We start from the raw sequence: 11,778 nt of genomic DNA, 5'->3' as shown, positions 1-11,778 counted from the left end.
TTTTTCTGTTACTCTTTGGACTCTGTTTGACTTTAGATTCAAATTAGTTCTCATTTCTTTTTTAAATACTCTGCAATGTGACTCTACATTTAGGTTTTTACTTCTTCCTCACAACTGCGGAAGCCAGAATTGACATCATTGTGAAATATGAATACTCAAAATGGCTACTCATTGACATGTGGACATTTTTACGTTGCATCACATTATACAGAATTGCATTGCTTTTGAAGGCTTAGACAGCAGTGTTTTCATCTTTATATTAAAACTTAGAAAACATTGGGTGTTATGTAACCATTTCTCTAGCATCATCTACACTGATGGAAACAGACATAAATGTGGGAATAGCTGTGTGACTCAGCTGAGTTGTGTTTATCAGTACAGTAAAAGTATTAGCTCTTCAGACAGCGGGACTTACTATTGTGCTGTGGCCACATGTGGGAAGATATTGTTTGGAAAAGGAACTAAACTTCAAGGTACTGGTTTCAATTATCTGTTACTTAGAATATCAGAAAAATAAGTGCCTTTTGGTTTCACGTTCATAGTGATTTCATTGAAGGTAAAATTTAAAAAAGGTAATTTTGTAATTTATATTGTCCTTAAATTTATTTTTGTTGTGTATTTTTTCATTTTTTACCATTAATTTAGTTCCAGGATGCAGCGTGTGGTCACAGAGTGCCACTACAGTTATTTTTCTGCTGTATCCCGTCTTGGTTCTGATTGTTATTGCTGTCCTCACTTACACAATCAAGAAAACCAACAGAGATTATTGCAAAGGTAATCAAAGTTCATAGTTGTCTGTGAAGTTCACAAAATGTATGAATGTTACATTTCTAATAGTTATTTATATGTTCTATATTCAAGCTACTATCCTGGAGAAAAACTCTGGTGATTTCAAAAGACAACAGGTAAAGTAAATAATGGTACATCGGTCATGTTGTGTTTATTTTGTGTTAAACAATTTTGTGTTTCCAATCAAAAATGACCTTTTCATTAGGACTCATCACAAAAGCTGAGCTTATATGCCTTGAATTCAGATTCTAAAAAACATAATTTCTGCATTATACTTTGACTATAAGCAATAATCAGATGAAACATTGCAGACTGCTTTGGGCCAAATTTAAAGTGAAGATTTGCTTTGAAACAATTTAAATTTTTTATACAGTCACAGAAGGTAACACTTGCTGTGTTCCCTGTCAAAAGTGTCCGGAAATATTTTATTTTTGTATGGAGGAAATTTTCCCCAAACTGCACTTGCATCTGACACTGCTTGTGATCAAGAGAGGAGATTAAGAAATGATCATATTATGTCCCTTGAGACCCCATTCAATCTCCACAGACTTCACTTAGTTATTTTCAGGAACATCGTCTGCAGGTGACCGAGTACAAACCTGCATGTTCCAGCCTTAACTTGTCCTGGCATGACATATTGTTCATTTCTTCATGCTACATTTAAACTGCTTGCTTGACATGTACTGTCTGAAAGGTCAGCATCCCCTAAAGAAACCATATGCACATCCACTGTGACTTTTGGACTTTTGATACAGATGAGTGGCTGGCTCCACATACTCCAATTATCTTTGTAAATCTGGCTCCCCTCCAAGTTGCCTTTGCCTTATGTGCCTTTGGTTGCGCCGTAAGATGGCCGCATCGACGAGAGCTATCTCAGCAAAAACTTTATTATTTATTTTGTACTGTTTGCTATTTCTGTGCGCACAGCGCTATCATATACTCGATACAACAGACAAATGCTTTTGGAGCTACGTTCGTCAGCCAGTTCAGACTTTACAGCAGGTTTCAACACCGGGGATGCTCTGGTGCCTGGGATCCATGGTTTACTCGTGCGACGCCGAGGGAAAACAAAGAGGGGGAAGCGCGCCGGAGTTTTGAGCCGAACCTGACAGAGAAACAACAAGTCACCTCTGCCCAGCATCCTGCTCGCGAATCTCCAGTCTCTGGACAACAAACTTGATGAGCTGCGTGCACGGATTAAACACCAAAAAGACATCAGGAACTGCTGTGTTCTGGCCTTCACAGAGACATGGCTGGAGCCCAGCGTCCCCGACTGCACCGTCATGGATTCACTGTTTACCGGGGAGACCGAACCAAGGACTCAGGCAAGAAAAGGGGAGGAGGGGTGTGCTTTATGGTTAACTCTTTGTGGGCTAGAGATGCGTGTATCTTAAAAACTTACTGCTCTCAGATCCTCGAGCTGCTGAACATTAAAGTTAGACCTTTTTACCTCCCGGGGGAGTACAGTTCAGTTCTCCTTTCAGCTGTCTACATTCCCCCACATGCTGATAAAGCTATGGCTATGGACGAACTGTATGACAACATTATTGGACTTGAGAACCAAAATCCCGAAGCTGCCTTTATTGTGCTGGGAGACTTCAACAGGGCCAACATGAAGAAAGTTCTCCCCAAATACTACCAACACATCTCCTTCCCCACAAGAGGTGATCAATCACTGGACCATTTTACACTCCATTCAAAGAGTGCTACAAACCCCTCCCCGCCCCAGCTTTTAAGCAGGCAGACCATTGTTCCATACTGCTGCTGCATGCATAAGGTCTATGGCTGAAACAGGAAAAAACAGTTTCCAGGGTCATCTACAAATGGGACAGTGAGGCTGAGGACATCTTACAGGACTGGTTTGAGACAACTGACTGGCAGATATTTGTGGATGCAGCTGTGATGGCAACATCAGTGAACTCACAGACTCTGTCATTGGATATACTGGAAAATGCATGGATGATACCATCACTAAAACCACTGTCCGCATATATCCAAATCAGAAACCCTGGGTAAATAAAGACATCCGTGCTAAGCTAAAAGTGCGGACCTCTGCCTTTAACTCCAGGGATGCTGATGCATATAAAGCAGCCAGGTATGACCTCCGAAAGTCCATAAAAAAGGCCAGAAAGGACTACAGGGATAAAGTGGAGTCGAGCTACCACAGCTTTGGCACCAGGCGACTGTGGAATGGACTTCGCTGCATCACTGACTACAAGAAGGAAAACACAGGCAGTGTTCAGCCCACTGCATCTCTCGCAGACGAGCTCAACAACTTCTATGCTCGTTTTGATGCAGACAACAGAGAGCAGATCCTCTACCCTCAGGAGGACAGTGAGGCTGTAACTGTAACTCTCAAAACAGAAGCTGTGAGATGGTCTTTGAAAAAGGTCAATCCTCACAAAGCTCCGGGACCAGCCGGCATCCCAGGCCGGCTTCTCAGAGCGTGTGCCGACCAGCTGGCAGGGGTGTTCACCAACATCTTCAACCTCTCCCTGAAGCAATCAGTGGTCCCGACATCCCTCAAAACATCCACCATCATTCCCGTTCCTAAGAAATCAGTGGTCTCCTGTCTGAATGACTACCGCCCAGTTGCACTGGCATCCGTCATCATGAAGTGCCTCAAGCGGCTGGTCAAAGGTCACATCTGCTCCTCCCTCCCTGACACACTGGACCGTGTTCAGTTCGCCTATCGGACAAACAGAGCCACAGAGGATGCCATCGCCCTGACAACGCACACCGCCCTCACTCACCTGGAAAAAGGGAATACATATGCAAGAATGCTCTTTATCGACTACAGCTCGGCATTTAACACCATCATCCCCTCAAAACTTGCCTCGAAGCTCGTCGACCTTGGGCTCGGGGCACCGATCTGCAGATGGATTCTAAACTTCCTTCTCAAACAGGCCCCAGGTGGTGAGAATTGGTAAGCACACCTCCTCATCACTCATCCTAAACACAGGTACGCCACAGGGTTGTGTGCTCAGCCCTCTCCTTTATTCCCTGTTCACACACGACTGCATTGCTAAACATAAGTTCAACACCATTATCAAGTTTGTGGATGACACAACCATCATAGGCCTCATCACAGACAACGATGAGACGGCCTATAGAGAAGAGGTGATGGCACTGTACAAGTAGTGCCTGGAAAATAACCTGTCTCTAAACATCAGCAAAACTAGAGAAATGATAGTGGACTACCGGAAACGACCAGTCAGGGAACACCAGCCCATCCACATCAACGGTGTCAAGGTCGAAAGGGTCAGCAACTTCAAATTCCTTGGAGTCAACATCACCAAGGATCTCCCCTGGACCCTTCACACAGACACTGCTATCAGGAAAGCTCGCCAGCGACTCTACTTCCTGAGGAGGCTGAGGAAGTTTGGCATGAACACCAACATCACCTCAAATTTCTACAGGTGTGCGATCAAGAGCTTGCTGACGAGCATTACAGTTTGGTACGGAAGCTGCTCTGCCAGCAGCCGGAAATCACTACAGAGGGTGGTGAAGGCAGCAGAGCACATCACTGGCACGAGGCTTCCTGCCATTCAGGACATTTATCTTCAACGGTGCCTCCGCAAAGCACACAGCATCATCAAGGACCACAGCCTCCCAGCACATCAGCTGTTCTCCATTCTACCATCTGGCAGACGTTACAGGAGTCTGCCTGCTCAGACTACAAGACTTAAAAACAGTTTTTTAGTTTTTTTTCATCAAGCCATACGACTCCTCAACCACAACACTTAAACACACACACTACAGATGCACTCAGAAGCTGTCCTACAGTTTCACCAGGTACATTCTACACTCTGCACCGGTCACTTCATTCTTATTAGTATTTATACAAATAAAAACCTTACTACGTGCAATACTGTACTACTGCCACTCAAAATTTCATACTGTTAGGTTTGTACTGCTGCTCACTCCTGCCACTGTATCTCATGTCCAAATATCCCTTTGCCCATATATATATGGGCAAAGGGATATTGCACATGAGCTCTGATGTGGCATATATATATATATATATAAAAAGTTACAGGATACATATATATATATCCTGTAACTTTTTCTTTTACTATATTTTATAAACATTTTGCTCTTACAATTTTTTTCACTTACTGTACTGCTGAGTTACTGTCTGCTGCTCGTCAAATACATTTCATTGCAATGTTGACCCTGTGCTAACTTGCATATGACAAATAAAACTGAAACTAAAGTTGGTCAAGTGTACCACTATGGTTTTGATGGACTCAGTTAGGAACTGTTCAAAGCAGAATTTGACATCACCAATCCAGGATATGGCATATTTTTAGGTCCTGCGGTCATCCTGATGACCTTTTCAGCTGAAAGCCTAATTTAATTCTCAGGTGTTGATACATTTCCATTTATTGACTTAAATGTGATGGCCTCATCATGGCCTTCCTCTTCATCACTGAATTCCTCCTCATCTGTCATTTCTTGTTCTGGATTATATTCTTCAAACTTCATCATATATATACTTCAAACTATATACCAGTTTTTAAATTGTCTCGATAGGCCACGTAAAATCAGAGTTATGATAAAAAATACACGCGACGTTTTTTTCTGAACAAATCAGTGGTGTTTAGCGCTAGCGAACACTCTCCGCTTGCGAGTGAAAAAGAAAAAGAAAAAACACCCCTTCCCTATTGGTGTTAAATTGTGCCATTTCAACCAATCAAAAAATGATATGGCAACATGTGGCATTTGGTTGTTTAGGAAGAGGGGGAAGTTTTAGGAGTGACGCCAGCAAGGGAAAGAAAGTTTTCACATGTGAGACATTAGTGACGTTTCGTGTGTTTGGAGGTTATAGTTAGTGTGTAGTGTAGTCATTGTTTTGTTTTGTGTGTCAGTTAAACTAGTGAATGTCACATTTGCTCCAAAAAAAGCCACCAAAGGCAGATTCCAGTGTAAACGCTGTCTCCACATGGGAAACTGGACTGATACACCTCCTGTTGTCAAACCTGCAGGGTTTAGGCCTGTGGTGTGCTCCTCTGTCTTATAGTAGACACAAACTATTTTTTTAGAGTGGCACAAATAATTTGTGTGCCTTCTTATTTGATGCAGCACACCTGATTGTTCTGTAAATAGTTTTAAATGGTTATATAAAAAATGCTTGTGGCCTCAGCTACATTTTTAGGTAAATAGTACCATATAACTTTGTTGTTTGCAAAACTTGTGCATAATTTTTAGAAATTTACAATTTCTATTTGCATTTCAAGTTATGAAAATGATTCGTTAAACATGTTTGTGGTTTTTACAATGAAAAATATAACATTTTTCTACTCGGATTTTAAATTTTTTATCTGAATTTAGATCAATTGATCAATTGTGGTAATGTCAAAATGAAAAAATAACTCCAATATCAGATATTTGAGGTTGAAAATGCTGAAAATAATGATACCAAACAAGGCAAGATGAACAGTTTGTAAAGGTGAAATATAGAGGTAAAATCAAAAGTAGTCAAAAATGGCCAATTATACCCTGGACCCCAGAGGTTTAAATAGCAATAGTAGATTGTGACTTACTTGAACCCTACAAAGCTAAATAGTCTGTTACAAAAACAGTTGAACTATGATCAAAATTAACTTCCGAATAATTAAATGTATCATATCCATCAAGGTTTGTTGGGAAAATGATACACTTGGATGAATAACAAATATGCTATATAGAAGTGGGTTATAAGTGAAATGAAAGGGACTTTGCCACACTATTTGAGAGACTAGTATTTTTGAATATTGCTCTGTCTATCACTTTAATCCACTTTGTAATATATCATCCAGTGTTGGAGTAGGCAAGGCTAATAGTAGCCACTGCGCAAAAAGATTCCTGTTGCAGACATGAGAACTTTGCCTACTAATTTGCGGTTAATTTATGAAAGGGTTTATTTACATAAAATTAAACTAACAACTTTTCCAAAGGTTAAACAGTGACAGAGTCAGAAACAAAAGTCCGAAAATATCTGTCTCCCAGGTGAAAACCGTGAGATCACTTACCTGATTAGGCAGACTTTTCTTAGTTCTTACACTTCATTATCTTTGAAAATAGCATTTGGGAGCTGTACACATGACAGCAGAAAATTACACAAAGGGGATAGATGGTGATTTCAAACAGTGTGACAAGGACAAAGCATCAGTATGTGTGACACTGTGTGGCATGAGTCTTTATGTGTGATGGAGAAATGCACTCCTGGACACACCTGTTGTGGCATGACCAACCACAGAGGTGGTTTGAGACATTGGTAGGTGTTGATATGAGGCCGAGAGACACAGTTCTGAAACTGTAAAGGGGTGAGTTTAAACATGGTCTTTTATTCAGTGTAATTCAAGGTGCTTTACATTGTAAGTTAAAGGCTCCACTACATTAAAAGAAAATCCCAACAATCAATGCCCTAAGAGCAAGCAGCAGGCGACTGTGGGAATGACAAATTCTCTTTTAACAGGAAGAGACCTCTGTCAGAACCAATCTCAGGTCGAAGCCGTTATCCAATCTGACCTGTATAAACGTTTTGGGTAAAATTTTAAGCCTAATCTTAGATTTAGAGAGAATGTCTGTCTCCTGAATCCAAAATGGTCATAATGGAGTGTGTATAGGTGAGACAAACTAAATCCTAAGGATGCAGAAAGGTAGGCTCAAATAATAAAAAGCCAGTCAGTTGTTTTCTGCCTGATGAAAAGTCCCTGAATAAAGAAAGCAATTCATATGAAATCTAAATAAGGCATGGGGTCAAATCCTTTTATAGCATTTAACTGCTCAGATAATCATAAAAATAATGCTAATGCTAATTGCTTGGTTGCTTTTTAAAATAGATAAAACAGTGATAACAGCTATCTGATGTTAAAGAGAGAAAAGAGAATCCCCTTTGTATTTATACCCTTGTTTGAAAGCCCAACCAATCCTTTTGTTTCCATGAGTAGAAAACAATTAAACAATAAGCAATAAAACCTGTACAGCCATAACAAATTGGTCACCTGTAATTAATGGATAATCAATCATCTTAGTGAAGCAGTTGTTGCTGCCCATCAGTCTTGGGGAAGCCCCCCCAAAAAAGGGAGACTATCATTCTCTAGTGAAAGAGAAAAGTCTTTCAAAGGTTGAACACATTTGGATGAATTGCCAAGTATTTGAGAGAGTTTCTAATTTTCCAATGAGTGGACACCCTAGCAAATTCACCCCAAGGTCAGGCTGTGCAATTGTCAGAGAAACTACAAAACAGGGCTGTTAGGCATTCATGACAGTAGTCTTATAAATGGACTGAAGAGTCTTGACCTTCTCTGATGGCCAAACAGAAAGGTTAGTATTGTGTAGTAGTATTAGGTTATTATTATGTTTTGTCTATATAATCCTTTGTTTTAAGCTATATTTGTATTTACCTGTTATCCTGTACATAGAATGTTCTGACTGTGTTCTGTGACCATGGTGGGTAGATAACATGTTTCCTATAAATGATTCTATAATTGATACTATTCTTTGTCAAATACCATGCAGACTGCTGCTGTACTGTGTACTGTTCAAAGGCAAATGAAAAACCTTACAAAGACAACTTCTTTCTTACGATACCTCATCAAAATTCAGACATCATGAGAGCTTTACATAGTCAAAGAGTACAAACCTGAAGGAACTGAACGACTGAAGCAGTATTGTAAAGAAAAGTGTGCCAACATTCTTCCACAGAGACATAATGGTGGTTTTAAAAGTTTTCAGGTCCAGCTATTGAATCCTATTCTGCTTACATTTAACCCAGCTTTTTTGTACATAAATAATGAAATTGTGTGTATGAGTTGTTAATCTCAGGGTCTATTGATAAATAATGTTTCAGAATAGTGAGTGAAACACATTACGATTGAAAGGGGGTGTACTTTCTCTTTCACATCACTGTAGATGTGTATTTGCCCCAGTTAGACAGACCTATTTAGTTTCAGCTGAAAACGTCAGACTTTCTAAACAAATAATGAAAAGAATGTTTTATGTGTTTTACTGCAGGTCTGTCTTTGCCTTGTCAGACAAACCTGTTTCATTTAGCTGAAAACTGTCTTATCTTATCTTTGTTTAGACCTATTTTAGTTCATTTATTTAGTTTCAGTTGAAAACTTTCTAAATGTATATAATGAAAGGAGGTTTTTATGTTTAATGTGTGTGAATTACACAACACAAAAGAAATGCTTCACACTAAACATGATTGGTTCTAGTCATTGGTGTTGTTTCATGTGTTTATGTAGGAAATATAGTTGATATTTCCACTGTGGTAATATAGTGAATGAGAAAGCAAAGCAAGGCCAATCAGACTGATCTAAAATTGTTCCCTCCCACATTACACGTCTATTTTAAAGCTGGTCATATCATGATATGCTCCAATGTAAATGTGTTTTAATAAGAAAATGATGGTCCTATTTTATTTACTGCTGACAGCCAGAATGGGGGGTAAGTATGTAGAAAAGACGTGTTGCAGTTATATTTAAAGTACCATGCATATTATCATGTTCTTACAGTAATTTAGCACGTGGCAGACGACAGTTTATCTTTCTTGTTTATAATATTATTTGTTTACAAGTATCATAACTTTTTTTTTTGTTTGTTTTCCCAGGTTGCTCAAATGATCACAATTTTGTGACAAAGACTGTTGATGTTGGACAAAATGTGACACTTTCGTGTATTCGCCAGCACACACTTTTGCACCAGGACACATTATTTTGGATCAGACTTGTTTCTGGAAACCAGTTTGAATTCTTGGGAGGAACATTCACCTTTGATTATGACGATGTTAACAATACGTCTCATATTACAGTAAAACAAGAACCTGGAACCTTTATTATGCAAATCAGTAAAACTAAACTAAGTGATACTGGTTTATACTACTGCATAAAAGTCAGACAGCTTGCTGTGACCTTTTTGGAGGGAACATTTCTGACCATCAAAGGTAAAAAAAAGTGTATGTGTTTTATGCATCTAATTTAATATTTTCAATTCAATGACAGCTCAATAAAGTTCATTTATTTATTTATGTTAATCTTTTTCAAAAGGACCAGAACCTGATGTCATACAAGTGCGATCTTCTGATCGTATTCATTCAGGAGACCAAGAGACTCTGCAGTGTTCAGTCCTCTCTAAGTATGAGAAGAAAACTTGTCCAGAAAATCCCAGTGTGTACTGGTTCAGAGCTGGATCAGACAAATCCCATTCCATTCATGTTCATGGAAACAGTGGTGATGAATGTGAGAGGAGTCCTGAAGCTCCCTCACAACGTAAATGTGTCTACAGCTTCTCAAGGAATGTCAGCTCCTCTGATCCTGGGCTTTACTACTGTGCTGTGGCCATATGTGGACAGATCATCTTTGGAAATGAATCAAAACTGGATATTAAAGGTAAATGTTACACTTTTGTATAAAATACATATGTTAATATCAGTAAAATATATTTGTTTTAATTGATAATGTTACCAAAATAATCACAATTATTGGGTGATTATATTTTTACAGCAGCTGACATGTGGGATTTGCAGACGGCCAACACAGCTCTCTTTTTGTTATGTGCTGCTTTGGTTACAAGTCTGATGGTTATAGGTTTCCTCATCTATACCATTAAGAAAAAATCTTGTCATTGTTGTAACGGTAATAGACATTATTTATTTATTCATTTATTTATTTGTTTGTTTTTTGTTGTTTTTTTTAATCAGCCTACAGCATCTTTCATCTTAGATGTCTCTGTCGTCCTAACAGGCAGTGATGGTGATCAGCAAGGTCAGCAGGTAAAGCTGAAAAAATTAAAATGTTTTAATGTTTTAGCTACATGTTTGTAATTAACATTCCCATCTCATCATAAACTTCATCTATTTCCTCAGACAGAAGAGGACCTCATGGTTTATACTGTACCAACTTTCACCAGAAGGAAAAATGGCAAAGTAGAGCGAAGGAATGGAAAAGTAACAGAGGGAGAAACAGTCTACAGTGATGTCAGTGTTTTAGCGAGAAATTAACTATTCATGTACTGAATAATGTCTACTCATTAGTACTATAGTTGTTCTGGTAAACTGTAGGACTTAACAGCATTGAGGCTTGATATCCCTTCTGAAGAATTTCTTTGTCATACTGAATACTCTGCAATTCCTCAATTCTAATATCACACATTTGTATTCTGTAGAAGTCCAGTTTTTGTGTGTGCTATTTTGTTTAAATTTGTTTTCTTGTTTGTTTGTTTTGGGGGTTTTTTGGTTTGGGAAGAGGGTGTGATGCTCTTTGGTGGCTTTACGTCCCTCTTTTGTCTAATGTGCGTTAATTACTAACACAATTATTAATAGTGTTAAATATACTTCATGTGTGTTCCCTGCCTATGTGCCCTGTGAATTTCCCAACTATGGGACTAATAAAAGCTATCTTATATTAGTAAAGTCAGTCCTCTGTTTGTACATATTATATAACCCTCTGTTCCTCTTTGTGCAAGTGTCAGTTCATTTTCCTCATGTGCTGCTATGAGTTATTCTGCATGTTCTCCATTTATCCTTGTTCCTTGTTGTTTTTTTGTTTTGTCTGTTACTCTTTGGACTCTGTTTGACTTTAGATTCATATTAGTTCTCATTTCTTTTTTAAATACTCTGCAATGTGACTCTACATACAGGTTTTTACTTCTTCCTCACAACTGTGGAAGACAGAATTGACATCATTGTGAAATATGAATACTCAAAATGGCTACTCATTGACATGTGGACATTTTTACGTTGCATCACATTATAAAGAACTGCATTGCTTTTGAAGGCTTAGACACAGTGTTTTCATCTTTATATTAAAGCTTAGGAAACATTGGGTGTTATGTAACCATTTGTCTTAACAGAAAATAATGTTAATTTACTTTACAATTAAATTATTTTACTTACATGGAATTGGAAAAAACAAAAAATGAACTACCATCAAAGAAGTAAGGCCACACTAGATTATATACTTTAACACAAAGTTAACTTCATGTGACATTTTGTTGATT

The 11,778-nt window shown here is 38.6% G+C and overlaps 1 protein-coding gene across 2 annotated transcripts; it reads left to right on the top strand.

Annotated features, from left to right (window-relative positions):
• The first annotated feature begins 9,187 nt into the window (after positions 1 to 9,187).
• On the top strand, positions 9,188 to 11,294 carry LOC116324801. 2 transcript variants are annotated; one of them, XM_039598401.1, is made up of 6 exons: positions 9,188 to 9,228; positions 9,392 to 9,724; positions 9,828 to 10,169; positions 10,284 to 10,415; positions 10,524 to 10,552; positions 10,646 to 11,294. In XM_039598401.1, exons 1-6 carry the CDS (start codon positions 9,189 to 9,191, stop codon positions 10,778 to 10,780), a joined length of 1,011 nt encoding a protein of 336 aa, XP_039454335.1. In that variant the 5' UTR covers position 9,188; the 3' UTR covers positions 10,781 to 11,294. The 2 variants fall into 2 exon arrangements, with proteins under 2 accessions (XP_039454335.1, XP_039454334.1); XM_039598400.1 differs by having other exon boundaries at positions 10,284 to 10,552.
• Positions 11,295 to 11,778: the final 484 nt, after the last annotated feature.

The sequence above is a fragment of the Oreochromis aureus genome, linkage group 2 (genome assembly GCF_013358895.1).
Source record: "Oreochromis aureus strain Israel breed Guangdong linkage group 2, ZZ_aureus, whole genome shotgun sequence".
Taxonomy (NCBI): domain Eukaryota; kingdom Metazoa; phylum Chordata; class Actinopteri; order Cichliformes; family Cichlidae; genus Oreochromis; species Oreochromis aureus.
Note: the sequence above shows the minus strand (reverse complement) of the source record. Positions and strands in the feature narration are given on the sequence as shown.